This window comes from Ambystoma mexicanum, chromosome 7q, assembly GCF_040938575.1.
Source record: "Ambystoma mexicanum isolate Mex_15411 chromosome 7q, UKY_AmexF1_1, whole genome shotgun sequence".
Lineage (NCBI taxonomy): Eukaryota > Metazoa > Chordata > Amphibia > Caudata > Ambystomatidae > Ambystoma > Ambystoma mexicanum.
Genome location: NC_090941.1, coordinates 679,598,407 through 679,623,380, shown reverse-complemented (window position 1 = coordinate 679,623,380; position 24,974 = coordinate 679,598,407). Strand labels below are relative to the sequence as shown.

Here is a 24,974-nt window from a genome sequence, read left to right as displayed (position 1 = left end):
TCTAACAAGACAGAAAGACCTGTACCGCCCGTCCCAGGCCCTGAAGCTTAGCACCTCGACCTATGGCCCCGGTCAACAGGACACTGGTAACCATGTCCTGACGTATTACCATCAGACCCCTCACAAGGTGCATTCCTCCTGTGTTGCGTTAACCTGTAGAATAACCTATTGGAAGATTTACTAAAGAAGATAATATTGCAATGACTGAATGACTGCGGTGTGCATGGCCTAGGGCAAATAAGTCAGGAAAAGACATTAATCTCTGACACTGGCCGCAATGGCACAACACCGCCCGGATGAACTCAGCCAACCTGCCAGGCCCAGCCCAACCCACGAGGCTGACCAGTGACGTCTTCCAGCCAAAGCCAACCGCATCGCAGCAGCACCCATAGTTAGTCATCGCCACCCAATCCCATCGAACTTGTGCCCCCTATAGTATGTAGGTTCTTATGACGTTTTTTGTAAATATATACGCCTGTCTTTGCTATTGTCAGACAGAGCGCTCTCGGAGTTTGCAGAGTTCTTTGCATGCCCTATTCTGATTGATAAACTCCCATTTAAGCTCACCCGCACTCTGTCTTGGCTTTATTCCCGATATTGGGAGAGTCCTTCATTGTCTCTCATTGCGGGGAGGATCGTGCTGGCTGGGGACGCTTGCCTTCAGTGGTGACCCCGAAAGCGTGATTATTATTATTCTTTCCTGACCTAACATTACCGTCCCCTTTTGGCACGAGAATCTCCGGTCGAAAAGGGATACGCACGGTGAGCCGGCTCCGGGAGGCTGCCCGCCAACGGCGACCGGTACACTAAGAAGTGCGCACTCAATAGAGAGAGGGTACGGGATCCCGGTTGAAAAATCCCCTTTGAGTACCGCTCGCCGGAGCCGGGGCTGACTGTTGAGCTGACGGCAACACTGCCTGGACGGACCCAGTTTCGGAGACTATCGGTTCAAGACGGGTACGTGAGTATTGAGTGCGAGCGATTGTAAAGGGAGTGGGGGAAGAAGTGTAGGACAGGGAACGAAGAGGGGGTTCGCAGATCTACTAAGGATCATCCTAAAATTTCCTTGCTTTTTCTTTGCATATGGCCATTAGGATTAAGAGGTGAATAAGAGATAAAAGTGACGGGAACCTAGCTCCGAAAGGGGGTGGAAGGCGGCGCCGCATAGTGCTATCTTGACTAGTACTGGGAATATATGAAGAAGTGGAATATAAGATAAGTGTCCAGCAAAAGGGGGCACTGAGAATATATTGGTGACCGCTATTACTTCTTTCTTTTCTTTTCTTTAGGGTTAGGGGGAAAATAAAAAGTGAGATTAGCACAAATTTAGGGAGAAAGTAAGAGAGAAAGAGTCCTACTAGAAGAGGGAAGAGCAGACCAATATATATATATATGCGCATCCATATATCCGAGTAAGACGGACAGGGACAGCCGGCTAGGGAGGAAAGGGAGGGCAGCTTGAATTGTGAATAGTGTTACCAAGAGGTGTGTGCACCTCGTATGTGTCAGACGACAATTTGATGTTGTGAATGTGTAAAACGGCTATAAATGTATAGTAGTTAAATGGTCATGGTAAGTGTGCCCGGATAGAACTTTTTGAAGACAAAAATGACACGGTGAAGTGAGTGGGTACCTTTTTGATTTCCAGGTTGATATTGTCAAAATAAATGATGGTTTGCTCTTGTATGTGCCCCCCAAAGAGAATAGAATAGAAACTGTGTACAGCCAGTTTTGTATTGTGCAGGCAGGGGGAAGAGCACAAAGGAGCCCATTATTGATTGTGAAGTAGAAAACGAAAAATAATATTGATAATACATCTACATTGTAGTTGCAAACACACAGAGACACACAAGTACTAGGAGGGCACAGAGATGGGGGCCGAAACACCCTTATCACATATTTGTAAGAATCTACCAGGGTACGCGGAGCGGATTAAGAAATATCACGACCAATGGATAACAGAGCTGAAGGGAGAGGGGCTACCCCAGATATGGCCAGAGGGAGAGGGTCCTTTGATAAAAGTGTTCTGGATATGGTGGCCACATGCATTTGTTTGAAATACAAGGGGAAGCACTTGCATAATAGGAGGGAATTTTGGATCTCTGGAGGTTATTTGAAGAGATACCACCGCTTAAGGCACCAGCAGTAAACCCTGACCTACCACCCACCACCATTAGAGAGCCCTGTGAACTAGAATGGTACCAGGAGGTGTGGGTAGATTTGGCAGGAGATGGCGAATGTATATACCTGACTTGTACCCCAGATGAATATGCCAGAAGAGGGGAAAGCTTACTGGGGGTGTGCAGAGCATGGATGCCCATAAAAGGCACACCTGCATGGGACGAGGCAGTAATGGACGAAGAAGAATGTAGAAGGCTGGAGGGCTTAAAGTATGTATTATCGGCTAGCGGCCTCACCTCCCCGACCTCATGAGATGGGGCTCCTCCTAGGGGACAAGTGACGACATCTGTGGATTTGTCACAAAAATAAGGAATACATTTGAACAGGTCGTCAGTAAAACAAGGACACCAAGACTGGGGAGGAAATAGTCCCTAATTCAGGAAGCACAAAGTGGAACATAAGAGAGAATTCTGTGAAGTAAAGGCAAGAGGAACCCATAAACACAAAGTAAATCCTGCCAGATGGAGAAAGTAAACACCTGGGGAAAGGAACATTACGAACCAAGAATGCATACCACAGTGTTACCGAAACCTCCAAGACATGTTAGCCTGAATCAAAGAATAACCCAGAGTGCAAATAGGGGCTCCTGGAGAACAACCCCTAAAGAAGGACAAGCCCAAAGGCCTGGTGAAAGAATTAAAAGAATTCATGCAGAGGGTGACATGAGCCCATTTAAGAATATCCTATTAGCAAGAGCTCTGAATCAGAAACATTTGAGACAATCGGGAGAAGGGAGACATTCTCCTGACCTTAGTTTGTTAGAATAGTGGTAGTGTCAGTTAGACTTAGTTCTTGGACAGCTGACTTATTCATTTGGACGTTTCCTTACGACTAACGAGCACCTTAGTTATTCACATAGGCAGGGAACCACCCACATAGAAATACAGTGAAGATAGGACTCGGTCTTATATTCTAAAATAACACTCAATAGAAATGTCAGTGTCCGTGCCCTCTTTCTGACTCTGCACACTGATCAGTCCAAATGACTAAAGGGCTAAGAGACTGTCTCTTTATAGATTTCTTGTTTTTTACTTGTGCACATTTGCAATTACTGCAAATTGCTACTAAGAGTGGCTAGCATTTAAGATGGATGTGCCATGAGATTTTTTGCCTATACTTTTGCCGTATTGTTGTTTGGCCGCCTTCTTGTTTGCTCAGGGCTGGACTTGCCTTATATGGAATGACGTTTCCCAGGGAAAGCTGCTGCTTTTGGAGGTTAAGGAGGTGTGTCTGTGCTGGGACGGCCTGGTCCTAGTACACATCGTGGCACCTGGTTGTCTGTTGCTGGGCAGATGTTTTGTCCATTGGCTATCCATGATTGCATATCAACTGCGGGTTTGAATAGTGCAGATCCTTTCCATTGGTTGACCTGGGTGAGCTTCCAGTCCAAATTAGAAAAAGGATTCCTTCAGCCAATCGACAGATCATCGTTGGAGCCAAGACCCCTATGAAGAAGTCTGCTGACAGCTACTCCTGCAGTGGACCAGCACCAACTCCAGTGAAGTCCCGGTGAAGCATTGCTTCTCAGCCTGATCTCAAGAAGACCCTAGTTGGTGCTTCCACCCCTGGACAGGTGGGGTAAAAACATTCTTGATCCATGAACAAGGATCCCTGCCTTCTGAGCTTTTCGTAAGTGTACCTGGACTAACTGGTGGACTTTCTGGGCTACCTTGCAGTAGCTGTCACCGTTCGGAGTGCGTCCTTGAAACTTGGAGGATTTTCAGCTTGTACTAAAAGATCCCTGGTCCTGCTGCCACCGGACGTGGTGACTTCAGTTGCAAACGGTTTTCTTCGCTTCCTGAGGTTGCTCATTTCTTCGCAAGGGTGTTCAGCTGGACGATGCCTGGAACAGAGATTCAAGCACAGTGATGAGCTGAAACTGAATCTTGTGTCCCAAAGTGAACTCTGCATGTGAGACCATTGGGCCTCCCTTGACTTGACTGGACTAAGCACAGAAGGCTTTGTCCCCAACGGATTGGACTCAGAGGAATTCTGAGTAAGGGGGGCTAAGTTAACATACCTGTTCTCCCCCCACACCCTTTTTATATACTCCATAGGGTTGCTTGAGCCTAGCGTCCTGTCACCATGTCTCACTTTCTTGACTTAGATCAGAGGTGATCTGGTCAAGGATCGTCTCCTAGGTCTATCCTAGTGTTGTGGAATTGACAGTGATCTTTCCTTAACTTTTTGAGCTCTGAGTCACAAGCACTGGCATTGTGCAGTCATATAGTAAACCTACCTGAAAATATAACTTTGTAACTGTTTATTTTAGGGCACAGGGCCCCAAAGAATCGTATGGCTGGACTCACTAAATGCTAGACAATTGCTTTATGGGTACTCAAGTGGTTCTACTTAACTTTATGCATGCAAGTACTTACCTGTGTTACTGCTTATTGGATGAAATCCGTTGTCTTCTCCTAAAGATTAATGTATATATATTTTTTGAGGTTTTTGCACCTGCTTATAACCACATGCTTTTCATAGGCCGACATCTAGTTGTTGGTGCAGAGTATTACATTATTTCTTTTCATTGAAAATAGGACGTCCGCGGGCATTCCCGTAATTCTATCCCTACTGTGACATGTACAGTACCCATGATCCTTCATGCATCAAGGTCCTGGGATGTATTTTTTTTTTCCAGTGTCTGTCGCTATATGCAGAGTTGGTAGATTTATTGCTATTAAGCTCGATCAAGCAAGATTGATTCTATTTATTGATAGTTAATGGTCATCAACACCATAGATCAGTTGACAGTCTACTTGCTTGAAACTATTAATTGTAAGCAGGCCTCATGATCTAGATCTACGGTCGACGTTGTTTTCAGGCCTTTTATGTTGCGTTTATATAGCACCTTTCAGTCATTAGTACCCTGCGTCGGCAGCGAGGGGGGTCGCAGCCTCTCAGCTAACGAGAAGGCTCGGAATGGGGGAATTACCAGCAGTAATCCCCCCCCACCCCGCTCCAACCTGCCTCACAGCTGGAGGCTGCCATCTTCCCCCGCTGGGGAACTAAGTGTGGTCCCCCTCCCTCCTCTCCCGTCCATTCCATCCACAGCATTTCCTCCCCACCCCCAGCTCCCAATTACCTTCTTTAAAGTCATTTTCGGGGCGTTGGCTCCCGATCTGCTACAGGCCATCATGGAAAGGAAGAAGCTAGCTGCATGAATGGACCCAAACAGAAAGAGTTATTATTTATTTATTTTTTTACATTTATTTTCTTTTTCTTTTAGTGTCTATTCATGCAGCTAGCCTTTTATGTTTTACAGACACTCCTCCAGGGTTTGCAAAGTCTATTCACCCTCTTGCATAGTCGAGTAGTTTTTTGGAAAGGGTACCATTTTCACGGGATGTTTAAAACTTATATTGAACATTTAGTTTGTTTACAGTAAATGTCAAATAAAAGTTTCACTGTGCATGGCTGGCAGCTGTGTGCCAAAGAAAGTGGGTTAGTGGTGACATGCACCATTTTACAGAAAGTGCATTTACATTTCTTTTCATCCATTGCTATGTGTCGAGTGTATTTCTCTTAGGTCAAGTAGGTAAACTGTTAATCGACCTGCAGGTGTGGCAGAATTGCAAAGAATTTGCAAGGCCAGTCTCATCTCACAAATGTCTTACTTAAGCAGTACACACTTGAGTACAGACATGTTATAAATTACTTATTTAATTATCACTAAAATGCAGCATTGTTGCTGATTTTATGTCTTGGACAAATGTCTTGTGACATTAAAAGTATTATTGCAACATTGCTAATCAAATGGGTGTGTTTGCTAATCAAAAACATTTTAATTGGCAATCTCTGCTAATCAATATTTGAAAACGAATGCCTTGAGGATACGTGGCTCCTCTGATCTGCTGGAATAGCAGCAAGGCTACTCCTCCTCTAAATTCAGGTGAGTAATTAAACTCAACCCTCCAATTGCAAGGATGGGCACCACTCATGCAAGCCAGCAGTGGTCCAATCAGGGACCACTGTGAGGCTGACTCATACTTGCACACAGACATATTGGCACCAGTTTGTAGATTGGGACCAGACAGTCCCTGCCCACTTTCTGAGTCCATAAACATGTCATGCACTAGCCTGCGAAACAGCAGCTTTCCTGGGAAAATGCATGACCATAAAAGGGAATTCCTGACTTGAGAAGTCAGGAAAAAGGCCAAAGAACAAAACAGCCAAAGAACAAGCGAAAAAACCTTGTGGAGCAGGCATCTTAGGCTACTAGTATTCTGAAGGGTACCTGGTTACTGCCTTGCTCTGCCCAGGTTGGTACAATAATATCAAAAAATGAATGAGCAAGGTCAGGTCAATCTTGCTGAAGAGTAACCACAGCTACACCCTGAGTGCGTGACCCCTTGTGTGGGTGGTGACAGAATTATCATGTCAAAGACATGTATTATATGTTGTTGTTCAACTCTTGATTGTGCCCACACTCTATGGGCCCCTCCACCTGTTTATGATTCCACTGAATTCTCTAAGCTTCCTTCCCAAGGAACCTATAGAGAATGAACAAACTGTACAGGTAGATGTCTCAAATATTGACTACTTGATCATTCGTACTTAGGTACTACACTTTGTATGTCCTCAAATGTGAATGTCCTATGTTTTTTTTTAAAAATACCAGTGTATTACTACACCACTGCACTTCAAAATAAAACCCTTTTGTGCAGAAGAACAGTTTCATGATAATTCTGTGACCACCCACACAAGGGGTCACCCACTCAGGGTGTAGCAGTGGTTACTCTTCAGCAGAGATTGACCTGACCTTGCTCATTCATTTTTTGATATTATCTTAGGCTACTAGCCACTGTTCGTAACCGAATGTGGTAAACGTGAGTGAGCGAACTAAAAATATAGCAACCAGAACAGAAAACCTGAGGTGTGCCAGGTGAATAGCGCTTGAGCAAATAAATATTGCAGAATTGACCCTGTTTAGCCTCAAAGGATAGGCTGCTGCACCCTGAGGGAAAAGCGGGCACCTCAAACCCACTTAACAAAACAAATGGAACACTGGGTATTCCCACATTTTGGATGCGCTACCAGAACAAATCATTTAAACATCCTGATATTGAAAAGTCCTCATGCACACCCCCTGTGCAATAATTGTTATGAATAACACATGAATAAAAGTTTTTCAAAATTTAATCTTCATCACATCCAGTATGTGATGTCACATGACAGAGTGATATGCCAACACGTGTTTCGACCTCTCTCGGTCTTTCTCAAGGCAAAACTCTGTTCAACAGTTATTGTGTACAATTTTTCAGTGCATACAAAAAGTCCCCATTTGTAAACCAGGACATAAAATACAGAGAACACAACAAACAAGGGTAATGAAATGTACGTATATACATTACCAGCAGCCGTCCGATACAAAAAACATTTTTCATCATCAGTAATAAGTCCACGCGAGTGCCATTTTTGAATAAGGTCAGATAGATTGGCAACCGTTTGAAGAGTTGGGTTCCCTGGCAATAATTGATAACAACCGGGGGTAGCAAGATGATCATTTGCCATCTGAATGTAATCGTCTCTATTTAGTAAAACTATATTGCCGCCTTTGTCGGCTTCCTTAATGACTATACCCGGATCCAACATCAAAGTAGTTAAAGCTTGTTGTTCTGCGTCAGAAAGATTGTTATGGTGTCGCAATCTGTTCTTTGGGTGATCCATGAGAAAATGCAAATCTTGTATAACAGCCTGGTGAAAAGTGTCTATTACACTCTCATTATGTGATGGTGGTACATATTTAGATGGCTTCTTATGTTCTACCAGTTTAAGAGGTAATTGTTGTATGCCTAGTTCCTGTTGTAATTGACCTTCCTGATAGTCAGAAGCTCTGACAAGGACAACAATAATGCCGTATCTTCAATATCCGATATCGGGATCTGACTAGGGGACCTTGGAAAATATAGCAAACATTGTAAAAATTTAACTGCTCTAAAGATAAAAGGGGGAATTCTGGGATGCACCTGTACCTTGGTATGTGCAGGCCTGACCCCACCCTGGAATCAAATTGTACTATGAAACAAAAGAATTTCAGGAAAAGCAAGGTATATGAGGTAATAGGAAAACAAAGGTGGTGAGTGCACAAACACACAAACTAAAACAATTACAAAAACAGAAAAGCTTTAATCAATTTTGCCAAAAAAGGCTAAAGATAACACAAAATGACAAATGCACAATCTTATTAGATGCTCAAGGAATCAATGGCTCATATACAAAACACTGCTTTAAGAGCTGCATATTAATAACGTGCTAGCATGACTCCAATTCAAACTAAAGTAGAACTAGCTATATTAGGGAACCAAATGAATCATCCTTGTTCGTATTAAATAACAGATCACACATAGTTGGCGTACTAGTAATAATTACAGACCCCTTGTTAGATACAGGGGCCATCACTCAACAGGTTTCTTTTCCTTATCCCAATATATGGTTGAGCTTTCCTCAGGAGTTGTTAAAGATAGTCACTATTTTTTATTGGGACCATTCTACCGATGTCCTAAATTAGCTCTAGTGTGCTGACAGAGCGTCAAGTCTTGCACAACACTTGTTTTCCCACACTGCAAAATTACCAAGAAAAACATATAGATAGCCATAAGTGCTCTATTGGTTAATTGGAAGCGTGCAACTACCCCTCCCATGCCTTTAGAAAAGCAAAGATAAATGATAAAATAAGTTACCTCTAAGGGCGTGTAGGAAACTTCTCTTAATTAGATCACAGGATTGCTTTTCCAATAAAAATTATTTGTAATTGCGTCTGTGAATACTGTAAGGGAAGGCATTGTATCAACAGTAAGACGTGAAAGAAAAATGGGCGGACCCTCTTTTTTATGGGGGCTTTGACTCAGGAGGGTGAATAGGTACAATGAGACAAGAAATGAGTCGAAGCTACCCTGATCAGTGGCGTGACATGGGTCACCGAGATTTGCTGTGGAGCTAGAAGGCTGTTAGCTCAAGTGGTCAAAAAACCCAGAGGAAGTGAAAAATAGCAAAAAAACAGGGTTTTTATTTTACACTAACACAGAAAAAGAAAAACAATTTATTTACAAACTGTGCCGTGGCGCTGAAGATATGCATATTGAGCACATTGGAGTATGCATTAATTTGTGAGTTAGTATGCAGAGTGAAAAAACACAGTATTTTACATATGTTGTTTCAAAAGACAGGACGTATCACCTTGTCTTAGAGTAGGCGATACGTCCTGTCTTTTGACTTCCTCTGGGTTTTTTGTCCACTTGAGCTAGCAGCCTTCTAGCTCCACTGCAAATCTCAGTGACCCCACGTCACGCCACTGGTCAGGGTAGCTTCGACTCATTTCTTGTCTCATTCAACAGTAAGACGGACACAAGTGACAAAGTTCAACTGTGTTTATTGGACTTCAACCAGGGTATGATAAATGCCTATCGAAACCTAAATCTACAGATGGAAGCAAGCTACGACCATCAAATAATAATAATGCAGTCCTAGTGGAGTCTTGTCAAAATAAAAAAGGGCCTATACTAAAACACCTATTGCCAATCCTTACAACTCATTTACAAATAGTGAGGTGATGCTCATGAAAAAGAAAGTGTTGACAAAATGTCAGGATGTTCTGGCTGTTGGCCTCCCTTCCCCACGTTTTCAGCACAGTGCAAGGCGGTTCACTCGAGCAAAGCACAGTGGCTTCTGCGGCACAAGGATACAGTTCCATTGCCAGCATCAGGACCTTCTGTGTCCAAGTCTCTTTTCTTCTTAAGTCTCTTGTTTCAGAGGGCCTAATATACAAAAACAAGATGCAAAGGTTGTTTTCTTCTTACCAATATTCTATTTGGAGGTTCACCCTGGATCTCCCTCTTCCGCGCTCAGATCCCCTTATTACAATGTTCAGAGAATATTCTTTCTCGCGTGAATCATGGTTCACCATGGATCCCCCTCAGATGGGCTCAGATCCCTTTCATTTACTCAGTCTCCCTCTGCCGGGCTCGGACCAATTTCAATGTACATTAAACTATCAAAGACTTTTGAATGTGCATAGGGTTTACCTTGACCCGTTGCAGGACCACTTCGATCTCAAGATTCCCCTTTCTTGCATTCAGCATCAGCTGGATACCTAACAGACACTTTCAAATGAGCACCCACGTGGTGCCAGACCAGTGTCTACGGTGTCTTTTCTTGACCTCCCAAAGTACAATCACTCCTTTTGGTTTCCAATTATATTTGCTTTGCTAGTCACATATTTCTCACACAATGTTCTCTTTAGATTTCTTCATACAATGTTGCCGCTTGCAACCTTGGTTCAAAACACAGGCTGGTTTGGTATCCGTCTCTCTGACTCACTGCTGTCTTTAGTAATGCTGCTTTGTTGTAGCAGCCAAGGCCAGTACCATGGCAGCAATCGTTCCTCCCCACCTTGGTTATTGACACGGGAGAGCCCCGGGCACCTCCGACACACCGTGCAGGTTTGATCAGCTTTAGTTCCTGGTCTTAGGTTTCTTACTTTCCAAGGTTCATGAGAGTAATGGTCTTTAAAGGTCAAGGGCACTTCCCTTCTTACAACTCTCTCACTGCCATCTTGGAACTACTGTTTCCTTGCGTGCTTTGCCTTGCTCAGAGTGTGCGTTCGTGCTCTGCCTTTTATCCATGTGGGATGTGGGGGGGGGGGAAGTGTGATGGAAGTCAGGTTCAGGTGTGTGTAATCAGTAATTGCCTGACCTTTGTAAGTCGAACTGTCAGGTATACGGCTCTGGTGTTAGTCCGTTGTTGGTCACGGTGAGCTGTCCGTGAGACCATGTTTGTTGGGCAAGGGGGCTGGGGAGAGCTTGAGTTCCTAGGTATCCTACCTGGTAGATATAGGGAAAAGATGTTACAGGGAAGGGGATAACACGTCTCATCCATTGTCCCACTTCCACTCCCAGAAGACCCCTCATCCAATTGATCCTCCCACACTGGTCCAAAAAGCGATGGCTGTGTCCTGGCCACCTGGATGACAGATCCCTGGGGACTAGCGGGTGGGACACCTTGAGGTGTCTCACAATACACAGAAATGTGTATTGGAGAAAACCAATTAGATCGGCTTCACTAGCAACAGCCCTCTGCGTTAACCGGGGGTCCCCAAAAGTGCAGGTTCAGGAGGTACAAACCTTATTTAAATTTGCTTCTCTGTACACTGTATGTAGGAACTTGATGAACTACCTGGAGAAGTTCTAGATTCTTTCTGTATATTCCAGTATTGGCACCTCAGTGTATAATCTGTAGTGGTAAAACAGTCCGATATTGCTCCACTATTTCGTTATGAGTTAGCAGCAATATCGTTTGTTTTAAGAAAAATCTACAATTGCAGGTAGAAAAAAGAATTGTGGGACACCCCAAAGGACACAGTGACATTTAAACAGTCCTCACCTGAATAACGATTAACTTGTGGTGAATGGACACTTGGATGCGTTGTAAAACGCTGTTTGTCCCATGTATGGTGAACAATATTGATGGTCTCTCGTAAAAGTAGAAATTCTAGTCAACTCTGCATAACCTGCTGTTTTTTTTTTTTTAACGAAAGGATAAGAAAGCGCCCGCGTTAATGCGCTAGCGCTAAAAGGCTAAATAAATATATAAACAGTGTTGTGAGGCAATAGGTGCAGTATTTCAAAAATATAAATACCATTCAGTCCATGTTCGTGTTGCAAGTTCTTACCAAAAAGGGGCGTGTGACTCGCCTGTAGAGCCTCTGCAGATGGCTTGATAGCAAGTCCCTGGCTAATGTGGGGAGAGGGAGTTTCACATTTATGGGTAGTTTTATGCTGTTTATTGTGCAATGGTTACATGTCGGACATCTTGGTATGGAGCAGGGCGGTCAAAAGCACAGTATACTAAGTGCTTCACTGGTTCTCATAATGATAAAATCTGCCACCTTCCAATTGAGAAAAGAGATGCCAGTCAATTTAAAATACAACACCATCCCTGTGAAAGATGGGTTGAAGAAAATATCAATTAATAAACCTATGAGCTAAATTCTAACAGGTTGGAGAGGTAGAGCATGCTGACTTAGTGCCTCGTGAGCCCAACTAAAAAATACTGAGGGGAAGTCGCCCTATTTCAAAGGCCTATGTCCTGTATGAAGCCCGATTTATTTGATTATGTGCCACTCCATGGCCTCATTTAGACCTATTGATTCGCTCTTAGTCAAAAATATCAACTTTGGTTCTCTTCCAAAGAGTTTCTCTTCTCTCGCTTTTAGACCATGTCCCTTTTCAGTCTGTAAAACTGCCCATTTCATATCCTCCCACACATGTTTTTTTCTTGGAAGTGTTTTGCCATGGGTACTTGTTCGATTTTTATTTTTGAGGCAACTACAATGCTCAATTTATCCTTGTTTTAACTTTGCATTTCGTTTTGCCTATACATTTTAATCCACGTGGGCAAATGATCAAATAGAGCACATGGGTCTGTATTGCAATTTGAAAATGTATTCAGTTTCCATGGTCTATCCAGACCAATATCTATCGTTTTACATTTCCCGCATGGGTAGTTTTCAGTGACTGGGTTGAAGCCCCATGTAGACATGACTGATGGTAAATTCTTTCTTTCTCTGTAGTTTCCTTTTGCTAATAGTTACCAATGGAAGTACTTTTTCCATAAGCAAAAATGGGCCGTTCCAACTGGTTATCAGCCCGTTGTAATACTTTCCAATGTTAATTAATGAATTTGTGAATTTTCCGTCTCTGGTTAGTAAATGTTGAAACACATATAAGACTGTTATAACCTGTCTTATTAGGGTTACTTTCTATGAGGGCTTCTCTAATTGTATATGCCCTTTTAGCAGCTCTTGTAATCAATTTTGTGAGGTGCCCCCCTTGCTTGTAATTTAGAAGATAATGCTGAAGCCTCATTTTCAAAGGCATCTTTGGTGCTACTATTTTGCTTGAGGCACATAAATTGCCCAAAGCACAGGTTGTCTTTCGTGTTTTTTACGTGAAGACTAGTATATTGTAGAAGAGAATTTTTTTTTAGTTACTTTACCATAGGGATTTAGCAATGGTGGTGGTGTTAGTGAAAGATAGTGATGTCAAATTATCTTGATAACTCATTGCTCTGGCTTTTAGTGAACTTTAAATAACTGCTTTGGTTGTTAAGCCATTCAAAGAACAAATTGACTGACTCCGTAGACCCTTCCCAGATGACCAGAATAGCGTCACTATACACTGGACCCGGTTTTATCTGTGCTTTGTAGGGGTTGAGGTAGGAATAGATCTTATTTTTCTTGAAACTCTCTACATAGAGGTTAGCGAGGCTTGGGCTCTTCCCTCGATATGTTGGTAAAATACCCCCGATAATTCAAAATAATTCTTGATTAAAGCAATTGTGATACACCACATTATGAAAGAGTACCTGATTTTCCCCTCCAAATTCTAGTACCAAACTCTTTCCCCCATAACAAATGAGCTGAAGGCTTCTTTCTCTGCAAGAAGTCGGGGCAACGGGTTAGATCCCTCTCGTACCGATACAGCGTTTGATCTCTGTATCGGTACGAGAGGGATCTAACCGGTTTATTGTGGTGGATTAATTCCAAATGTAATAGGGGCACTAGAGGAATCCAAGTAACCCTTCTAGCTATGTGGATGTCTGATTATATTCTATGTTTAACATGAAAAAATGTTTGACCTATGGTGCTATGACTGACTAATGGCCCTGATTTGAAAAAGGTCTCAGGGAGACCGAAACACGTGTCATCACTTAAAGGGCACTTTAAAAATGAAAAATAAAGAAACCTCTTTGATGATTGGGCGCAGTCTCCTTCCGGGTTATTCATACTTTATACTAGATGTAGTGTTGGCCCCCGGCCTTGAAAGATTTGTGGACGATGCAGAGGGTCTTGAACTTGATCCTTTCAGTCACCAGGAGCCAGTGGAGAGATTTCAGGGCCGGAGAGATAGTCCCTGGGCTTGAGGCCAAGGACAAGTCTTGCAGTCCTGGTCAGGATTAGTTGCAGAGGACGGAGAGTAGAGGAAGGCAAATTGAGAAAGAGGCTGTTGCAGTAGTCCAGCCTAGAGAGAACCATTGCTCTGCTTCTGGGGGAAAGTGAGAAAAGGAAGAATACCTCTGAAAAGGTGCAGGTGGTACTGGGCCTTCTTGGCAAGGTCTGTGATATGAGAAGTGGAGTTGAAGATGACGCCAAGGTTTTTAGCCTCACAGGAAGGCAAAGGAAGAGGGCTCAAGGATGGCGGCCAGAGTGAGAGAGGGAAAGCGGAGCACGGGTCCCAATAAGGATTTCAGTCTTACTGACATTAAGGCAGAGATCATTGGTGGCGCATCAATTCCGAATTGTGGATGCAGTCCGGAATGAGCGAGAGAGAAGAGGCTGATTGGAGCCTAACAGAGAGCTGAGGGTCATCAGCATAACGAGTTATTGAACTTTAGTCCTACTAAACTTAATTTTAAAATCCACCACCCACGAACTGGATTACATTAATGAGAACAAACCGGGATTTAATGGCTCTAAAATCTACCGTAAGTTTCTCATTGGAGATCAGTTCAGATATTTCCATTTACTATGGAGAAGCTTATTTTTTTCACCAGCTGATTAAATCTGAAGATAAGCCCCTATTTTGTAAATTCAATGGCAGTCCTAAAAATAAAGTGCCCAACTGCTAGTTGTAGCCGCCACACTTCAGTATATTTAAAAAGTGGAGCCCAACTTAGGTGAAATGTAGGGGATGGAAAGACATGTGTTACAGTTTCTTGTAGATCTTCTGGCTTACTATTGTATTTTTGTTCTTCTAGGAAATTTGTTAAGGAGCAGAAACAGGTCCAAGAAGAAATTGCTCGAATGTCCTCAAAAGCCATGCTCAAAGTCCAGGAAGACATAAAAGCTCTGAAGCAGCTTCTGTCCGTGGCTGCTAGTGGGCTGCAGAGGAATGCTTTAGCCATTGACAAATTGAAAATGGAGACTGCACAGGTATTGTAGAAATAATGCGCGCCTGCATTTAGTCTGTTTGTGTTAAAGTCTGAAACTGCTTAGCATATGAAAGTGAGATATCACAATGCCAGGCACTGGATAGGTTGTGATAGATATTCTTAAATAGGTTATAATTAGGGGGGACAGAACTTTGTATTCTCCAACGTTGGCTCTTACATAGATTCGCATGCTGCTTGAACAATCCAAGCCGTATGGCTGGAAATCCGCTGTAACATTAAAAGCAGTTGACATTTAAATTTTAAGACTGGTTTCACTTTAATGCTCTTTTGGCTGTGGGGGCAGTATGACCCCAGACAACTCTAATAGACTGGTCCCCCTTCGCTCCACCCCAAAAAGACCGCTTCACATTTTTTACCACATGTTCACTGTTGAAGTTCTCAAAACACTCTCTAAATCATTAGATTTTGAAGATAAAACTTAATTTACTCAACAGTTTTCTGAACTTGGAGAAGTTCAGAGTTCTGGCACTTCCATCGGTGGTTGGGTAGCGACATCTCGCCTGCTCTTGGCTGTTTCAGCTTCCATCGTGGAGGCCCTATTGGTGTGGTGTCCTTTGACACTAGGGCAGACTCCAGAAAGAGTCTCTTCAGGGCATGTTCATCTGCCACCTAAGAATGTCTTCATTGAACACCATCCCAACAACTCCCTTTACTGGCTGTACCCGGACCACGACATGACCTGTTCAAATTCATAAATGCCACAGACAGTTCCTGAGGTTTACTGCGGCAGGAATGCATCATCAATTCAAGGCCTTTCCCTTCGTCCTCAAGCCCGCTCCTTGGGTGTTCACAAACTGCCTTGCAGCGGCTCACCTCAGTCATTCGGGGATCCACGTCTACCTGTCCCTCGAGGACTGGCTGGTTAGGTGTATCTCGCTATCTCTCGCTCTCTAGCGAAGACTACAGCAACCTTGACCGCCTGGTAATAGGGAACACAACCTTTGATATAAATAAGTCTGTACTACACAGGTTGGTAGTGTGTCTGAGCAGTCAGGCTTATCTTAAGTGGGGTCAATATGAGCAGTAGAGTTTTTACACAAGAGATTCACAGTGACAAGTATTCAAATAAACTCTTACACTCAAGGTTTCTTGATTAAACAATTATTAATTTAACAGTCAGTTCTATAAGCCTTCTTCAGAAGGGAGCAAGATGTGTAACAATTATAATACACTTCAAAACACACTCTGTTTCTCTAAATCATATGATACCCATTGGGGATTGCACACAGACACTTCCTATACCCTCAGGTGACTTAAATAGCTAGGACACTGTGGACATTGATTTATCACTGGTACATTTAGAGAAATACTGAGTTTGGGTGCAAAGGGTTAGATAGGGGAATAAAACAAAGGTTAACAAATAATTAATAAACTGGTAAGTACTTTTAAAACCCTCCAATGCAAAGTAAATCGACCCTTTCCTGAGGGAAAGGCAAACGCACAAAGTCAAAGGTAGAAGAGTCTCTCACTGAGCCAGGACAGTCGATGTTAGATGAACAAAGTCTAGGGCAGCTGAAGATCTTCTTTGCAGGTAAGAAAGTATTTCACAATGTTTTTAGAAAGGTTTGTTGAAAGAAGATTCACTTGAAGGGCCACAAGCTGGGAGGCTTCTGAGGGAATTGCTATAAGCAACTCTGCAAGGGCACCCGAGACAAGTCTCAACTGAGAACATGTAAGGCTACAGAACAAGAGCTAAATCCTCTTAACTTTACAATACCTTTGGTTAGAAGAAATGGTTCCAGCTGGCTTCTGTTCCTGTACAGCTCTGCAGATCCTTTTGTTTCTGTGCCTCAGTCGTGGGGACAAGAGGGAGGACATCTGGGGACTTCTGCACTGCAATGGGAAGGTCGGCGGCAGCAATGAGCAAACTTCAATTCAGCGGCACTTCGCGGTTTCAGTTTCTTGCGTCTGACAGCAAATAGCACCACTGCAGTCTCTTCGATACCACTCTGGACTTTCCTCGCATCTGGGGTCTAGCACTCTGTTGAGGTGGCTCAGGCTTGGTCAGTCCTGCTTCAGGGAAGTCCGGAGGATCTTGGTTTGGTGTTCCTCTCCCTGGCACTTTGGTTCCAGCAGCAGTGCAAGTACAGCCGAGAGGATGTCCAAACAAGTTCACTTTGGGGTTGATTGGTCCCACCAACCCAAGGGGAGAAGTCGTCCTTGCAGGGCTTCTCTAGTCGAGGTGAATTCAGAGCTTCAGCACAGCAGCAGGGCTCCACTGGGCAAACCCAACGGTCCAGGAGTTGCAACAGGCATCTCTTCCCAGTTCTTCTTCTTAGTCCTTCGTCCAGTGGTCAACTCTGCCTTCCAAGCCAAAAAGCCTTGCCTTTTATGCAGGTTTATCCCATTCATTCCAGCTTAGCTGTCAATCACACAGCAAGGTGCTGTCCTGTAACCAAGGGGATTAAGCACAGGTAGTTTCGGGCACCTCCCTCACTATCTGCCAGACATACTGGATTCCCGCCAAAGACAACACACAGGGACCAAACCTCAAGAAGGACCTTTCCAGCAAGAAATGGCGTAAAAACAAGACCGGGACCATTTTGACAAAATGGGCACCCTTGGGTGCCTTACTGCAGCTGCGAACGCAGACTTCTGTAAAAATACAATTGTAGAAAAAAGTAAACCACTGCCACCAGCCATTAATTGTTTAAAGGGTAACATAAAAATGGTACATGAGAAACTAGACAAAGGGGATCCTAAGTAACCTCTCCAGCACCCTATGGTAAGTGTCTGCTGGGTCTAGAAAGTTACAAAATGTAAGTAAAGTCAATTTCACTTCAATGCCCTTGGAAATAGTAGTTTCATCAAGAGAAGGAATTTAAACCTTTGGTAAATCTGAAAGACTTCCCTGTGTCACTGCACTGAAGGTGCTTTGTGTCAGTGTAAAGATGATGCCTATGGAGTTTGTCAGACTCCAAAGTCAAAAGAAACACAAAAAACACATAGAATTAAAAGTACAGAGTACAGCAAAAGGGCTGGGGGTCTCTAAGGTGGGAGGAATTTAGCACTAAACAGAAAATTCTCCCTAACAGTTATCCTGCCTAACCTGCTTTGAAACATTTTCGGCAGGGGGCGTGGTCTGCTCGTTGTGAAAGACTCCCTCGTATACGGCCGCACCACTCCTTGACAACGGACGTGATGTTGATCGCTGTATTAAAGGAATGCACTCTGCCCCCCTTATGTTGGTTCCTTTATTCCATGCGCTCAGCACTCTAGAGCGAAGTTCTGTACTGGATGTTAGATCTGTGTTCTTTGACTCGATGCAGTCGATTCTTGAGGAGGAGGGTGAACAGAGAATGTTTGGCTTTGAGCCAATGGGGGTGCGGCCCTGGATTCGTGGTCAGATCTTATGGCAGACCAGGCAGGGCTACTGCAACTGGCAAGGAACCTCCATGATGCCAGTGGATTGGATACATTCCCTGATGTTGAATTCCAACAGTTCAATTCCTATGCTTACTCGAACATCCAATACAGCAAGGTGGTCGAGAAGGTCGGGGCTCAGCTAGCTGATGAAACCGGTGTTGCATTACGACCTTACCAAAATCCTGGACTTTGGGCCGCCGACCTGAGCAGGCTTTACTGTTCAATGCTGCTATAGCGGACCTGGTCATAGCCTTGTGGCAACTGTTGGGTAAGATTTTCATATTTATGATAAATCTTCCTGACCCGTGTTAACCCCAGAACTTTTTGCTTGGACTTGGTGATTATTTTTCCTTGTCGATACGTGAGTGGGAATCTTTTTCCCCTCTCACCTAGTCTTTTACTATTTTTATGGGTGACCTTTTTTTTGTCTCTCTGTAGTGTGTGTATGGATTTATAGTTCTCTAACTTTTCAGCTTAGGCTGGGTTGCTTCCCTTTGTAATTTCTTGTATTATCTCTTGGGCGAACTACAGTTCCCAAGAAGTAAAGTGGGATTCCTATCCCCTTTTACGTTTTATATAGTGAACCAGCACACACCACCTTATGTGGACTGCTGGGAAGATGTACTCTATCCCCATTCTCACTTACCTGGTAACATTTTTGTTACAATTGCAAGTTAACTTTAATGGCTCACGCAGTGCGGCTTGATGTGATTGTGAGCACGGCTGTAAGCGCCTTCCTCCAAGCCGAGGGAGACAGAGCTGGAGCTGAACCTTGCGCACTGAATCCTTCGAACCCTGCAACCTGTCTGCCCGCCTGCCCCATTGAGCGGCTGGCTGCCTGAGCCTGAGAGGGAGAGGGATTTGCCTGACTTGCCCCTGCAGACTCCAGGGTAAGCAGTGCTGGAGGACGAACTGGTACCCTGGGAATAAGTGTTTACCAACCTTTGCACAGGCTGTGCCAGTGCGGTGAGTGCAATCAGCACCCCGCAGGGTGTGAACATCTGTAAAGGGAGTCGCTGCAGGCTTCTGCAGTTATTGATGGTTGAAGTGACGTGCAGCATCTGTGAGCACTTTGGCGTAACTTTTTGGATGCCCTGTGAGACTTTGAATTTCTGGTCTAACGTGCGCAGTCTGTCTCGTCATCTTACTTGCTGCTGCCATGCCTTCCTATGACCTCCGCACTTACTCATTCGCACTTTCATTACCCAGCTCTGCTGTGCCTTGTCCTTGCCAAATGCGGACAATCAGCTGCCTCTTTCTAGTTCATCTTCTCCGGCAGGTGAGCAAACAGAATTTGAACCGGCAGGGGAGGAGCTAACGAAACACCTTGCTACTTCTGATTCAACCCATTCGCCTCAAGTGAACTTTGGGAGGGGAGATGTTGGAATCCTTCCTCCTAAGCAGCTGCAGGAATTGTTACTGGAGGCAGTTCCCTTGTTTTCTTCCCATGCATCGAAGCAAGTTTGCTTCCACGCTTCTGCCCAAACGTCAACGCAAAGACTTACTACTGCTAAACTGGGCCTCCCAAAGTCAGCCCCTCCTAGGGTCCCCATGGAGAATACAGAGGGCAGGGTGTTCCACTTTGGGAAGTCCCAATGTCAGTCGTTTTCCTTCCAGAATGACACCAATTGGGGGCCTCCTCCTCCTCCTCTTGTCGTTTCAGTACGACCCCAAATACTGCACTTAGCACAGTCACATAGGGTAACTTAATGGAGAACTACCCCTTTTTGGCCCTTCTTACTAAAAATAAGGAAATCCTGAAATGCAGACCTGGAACCTGGCTCCTTTAATGGGGAGTGTCTGGTCCCCTAGTCCTCTGACTAAAACCACTGTGACCGAAAACCAGACGGGCCTCAATGTGAATGCTTCTTTCTCAGACACCCTAGTAAATGATCTGAATAAAGCTGGTATTAACTCAAGGCTCCCTTCTCTTCCTTCTACTCCATCTGAACAATCACTAGGCAACTTCGAGGCCCTCCATCCAGCTTCTGTGCTTCAGTCACCCTTGGCTACTGTTTCTACCATCAATCCCCAGGGGTGTAGGGCTCAACCACACAGGCATTAGCTTAACCCTGTGCAGATACTGAAAAGGGAAGAAGCGGGCGGATGCTGTTTGCAGCCACTAGCTGAAGCTGCAGCCAGCTTCTTTGAAGACTCAGGGCATTATGGTTGAGGCATCGGTTTACATTGACCCCGCCGTTATGCAAACGGCTGAGTCCCTCCTGATAGAGGGAATGGGGGGGTTGTAATTTGCAATAGCCCGGATGTGGCAGCTTCCACCACTGAAAGCCTAGTGCCTTTTGCGATCTTTGTGGCTCGTGATATCAGTGCAAAGAAGGCCCCTAGGCAACCCAAAACTAATTTGACTGAGCAGAGGGCGTACAGGCCTGCAACCGCTGTTGTACCAATGAAATACAAAAATAGGAAAACCCTCCATAAGAATGTGGGCAGGGTTTCCAGAAGATTCTTGCTAAACCCAACTCTGCTGCAGCTACCTTTTTTAAGCCCCATTCTTAAAGGCCCCCTCCACCCCCCCCCCCCCAACTAAAAACTCTGCAGCAACCTGTGGCCTTGGGTCTGTGTGTATTGAAACCGTCGCAAACGGAAACTCCTATACTTGTGAGACTGACTCTCAGTGAAGCAGGGGATGGTGGTGCTGAGACTGGGAGGGGGTAGTGGTGACGTGGGAGTGGCCACCGTGGTCAGAAGTGACCTGGTGCAGCGAGAGCCCTGCATATCCCGGGCCCCGTTGGAGGGTTTTTCATCTATGCAGGAAGCGATCCCCTTGTGCTGGGCTCCTACTGGTCCTGCTCATATCCCTCTTGGAGTGTGTGAAGAAAAGCGTTGTGGAGCCCATTCATCAACAGATGGCTGACGGGAGGTTGTCACAGTTAACGGCTATGGAGGAGCGCTGCCTACACCACCATAAATAAGGGCTCTGTTGAGTCTCCGACACCCCCAATCATGGTGAACTCGAAATTGCAACTACTCTTGTCTTGGGAGTTAAAAGACTGCATACAACTGACTTTAAATAGGTCAGCAGTCTTGAAGATGCTAACAAAAGTGCCTTTGCTATCTCATGTTGGCTTGGTGGACATTAAGCAGGTGGAATTTTCGAACCATTTGAGATTGGATAAGGTAATTCTCCACTTCGGCTCTCATTTGGTTTTGGCATCCTCTGCCCAATTAAAATCATGGCGCTTTTCAATTGCTTTTTACTTTGGAAACCAGCCACAATCTATTTTGCCCATCTTGACTGACAGGTGTGAAACAACCAGCTTTGATCAAGTGCAAACGGTGTCGCAGTCTCCTCCTATCCTATCAATAACCTGCTCAAGGGAGGATTCTGTTGGTAGATATACCACCCGCCCCCTAATAGGCAATGTGGAATCCCATGGTGGCACGGATTGGAACTGGGTTGCGGCACGCTTGAACGCATGCAGTCACTAGCAACTCAAATTAAGTAGGGCTGTAGCTACTAAACACATGAACTGCCTTTCATGGACTTGCAGGCGTTAAACTACTCTACCCACGGTTTTGCCAATTTTTTAAAGCTGATTTGTTTTGTGTCCAGGAGTGTTGGCTCCTGGAGCCCCCAAGTGTGTAAGGATTTCATTCCTTGCTGAACCCGGCATATAAGGGGGTTAAAGGGAGACTGGCTTCCAGGCTATTGTTTGTCATTCGGAACGACATTAGTAACAGTGACCCCCTTTGTAGCTCTGAAAGCATTTGTGCAAGCAGTGGAATTAACTTGGGATAAGGAGTTGTATGCAGAAATATCTTCCACTCTTATAATTGATGTTTACTGGAACCCCAATATGATTGCACAAGACATCTTGTTTGACGCAATTGAAGATCTAATCTATGATTTGCAAAGTGTAAACAATTGTAACTCTATCATGCTTTGGTGACCTGAACGCATTTTGTTGGGAGCATGTTGGTTTGAGTATGTATGGCTGTAGTATGATGGCAAAGAAGCGGGGAGGCGCATGGATGGAACCTTTGAACTCCTGGGAGTTGAACATGGTGAGAGGTATGGTTACTGGGGACATTCCACCAAACCTGACTTGGCATCGGGGTACTTCAAATTGTATTTTGGGCTACTTCTTTGTCTCGGGTGAAATTCTACAGAATGCTAACTCAATGACGGTCATAAAAACAGACCTTAGTGACCATTAACCCTTACTTTTAGGGTGGAAAAAACGGGAGCAATACCTAGGACCAGGTTTTAGAGGTTGGGTTTGGTCAAATAGGGTTTGCTGGAATAAGACGAGTATGGAGAAGTTCTATGGCGCTCTTGGCCATTTATTCTCCTCAGACAAACTTGAAGTTGCTTTACAAACTGTCCCATATAGGCGCATCTTGGACCAAATGTATGACCTTATGCCTCGCCCCAGTCAAAGAAGGAAAATACTTCGGAACCATGTCTATGATCCCGTAGTTCAATAAAGAAAAGGGACTTGAGGCGTGCCTTATGCTGCTGCTTGCCATCTGAGGCTGAAAAAAGAAATGCATTGAAGTTGGGAAATGGACAATGGCCTTGATTCTACAAATATGACATCTTGTTAAATGATGCATCAAAAATGCTGCAGCTCGTAGGCTCAAAAGAGTGCTCGTCCTTTCGGCGAATGATTAATAATCTTGTGTCGCCACTCTCCTCTGCCCTGATCAATCCGATTGGAGAGCAGGGGTGGATTGATCACTTCACTAGAGTGTATAAGGGGGGTTTTGGGGAGCAGAATTGCCTCTTGAAACCGACATTGCGTTTGTGGCACTTGACCTGTTCAGAGGAGCACATTGTTTCATTAATGTTAAAGGACATTTGTACCGCGCACTATCGCCACCAAAGTGGTCCCCTGGCGCTCTGGCGGCTCTGAAAAAGGAGAGGAGAGGGGGTCGGTTAGTGGGAATAAGCTGGAAAAGTGCAAGAGAGCAGTGATGTGCTATTGACAGCCTCAGCCCGTTGGGTCTGTTGGCTGGGCTTGGGGTGTTTTGTGGTCCGTAGTCGTCGTGTGCTGTTGTGCAAGTATATGTGGTTTGTTTTGTTGTTGCATTGTTGTGAAGTTTGTGCGGATTGCTGCGTTTTAGGTTTGTGGTTGTGTTTGGGTATAGTTTGAGAGGTGTATGAAGAGGGATGGAATTGTTAGTTGGTTGGTTAGTTGGCATTGCTGTCCTTGCAATTGTGGGATTCCATATAGGTGTGGCACATGCCAACAGTCACATTTCCATCTAGATGCGACGCAAACTAGGTTCAGAATTCCAAGTGTGGTCATGCTGAGAATCATATATGCTAACAATCACATTTCACTCTAAAGTAAGAAATCCTGAGCCCAAGGGCCTGATGGTTTATCAAATGTGGTCCTAAAACTTGACTCCAGTTTATGGACACACATCTTGGGCACAATTTTCAACACAATTACCTCGCCAGCGAGTATGCCGACATCGTGGACTCAGTCCCTCATTGTCACGATTTTTAAAAAGGGTCAATGATCGTGACCATTTAACTCATTTAACTATAGACCTATAGTGCTTCTTGAAGTTCCTGCAAAGATTTATGCCAGCATAGTTCTGAGGCCGATAAAAGATTGGGCTTTTGGTGTGGGGAGATTGGACCCATTGCAAACGGGGTTCAGGAAGGGTAAAGGTAAGAACGCTAACATCGTAATTTTGGGTATGCTGAAAAAGGAAGCAATGATGAGATCAAAGCCCATATACATGGTGTACATTGACTTCTCCATGGCATTCAACATTGTAGATGGAACTTGTCTATGGTACGAACTCAGACAATGGGGGTGTCCCACTCATTTGCTGGGGATTCTTATGGCCTTACATTCTAACACATCTGTCGGACTTTGCCTTAATACTCAGGGCAAACTCTCAGCGTCTATTCCTGCAATGTGTGTTGCTCTTTAGACTTTTTCTTTCGGATCTTGCTGAGATCTTCCAGAGCATTTTCAGCTTTTCTCAGAGTCTGATTAACCTTAGCATGGATTACTTGCTGTGTGCTGATGATCTTGTCCTGTTTGACTACACTTCGATAGAACTACAGCACAAGCTAGATGCTTTGGCAGTTTATGCGGAAAGAAAATCACATAACTATCAACATAAAATAATCTCAGATACTCTAGTTTAGGCTGGGGGTGAAACAAAAATAGAAGACGTTTTTTCTTGGCACATGAGTAGTACGACCCTGGAAAGCGTCTTAAACTTTTGCTATCTGGGTTGTCGATTAACGGAACTTCAGAATAAAATGAAGTCTCAAAGTTAACATTGTTCCAAAATGTTAATGCTCGCCACTCAAGCATGTGCTGGAAATCAGAAATTAAGTAACTTTTTTCTGAAACCATTGCTAAAATTCTATAAAATCAAGTTCTTGCCGACTATAACATATGGGGGTGAGAGCTGGGGTCTCCCTATACTCTTGGACTGCGCTGCTCTGGAGGCGATGTTTTGGAGGAAGGTCCTGCAACTACCAA

General features: G+C 44.3%; 1 protein-coding gene across 2 annotated transcripts in view; it reads left to right on the top strand.

The window, feature by feature from the left end:
* Positions 1 to 24,974, top strand: part of NUP58 (nucleoporin 58) — an 891,091-nt gene that overhangs the window by 225,379 nt on the left and 640,738 nt on the right. For both annotated transcript variants that reach the window (XM_069640546.1, XM_069640545.1), the window contains exon 9: positions 14,938 to 15,112. In XM_069640546.1, the coding sequence (XP_069496647.1) occupies positions 14,938 to 15,112 (175 nt within the window). The remainder of the gene's footprint in view (positions 1 to 14,937; positions 15,113 to 24,974) is intronic.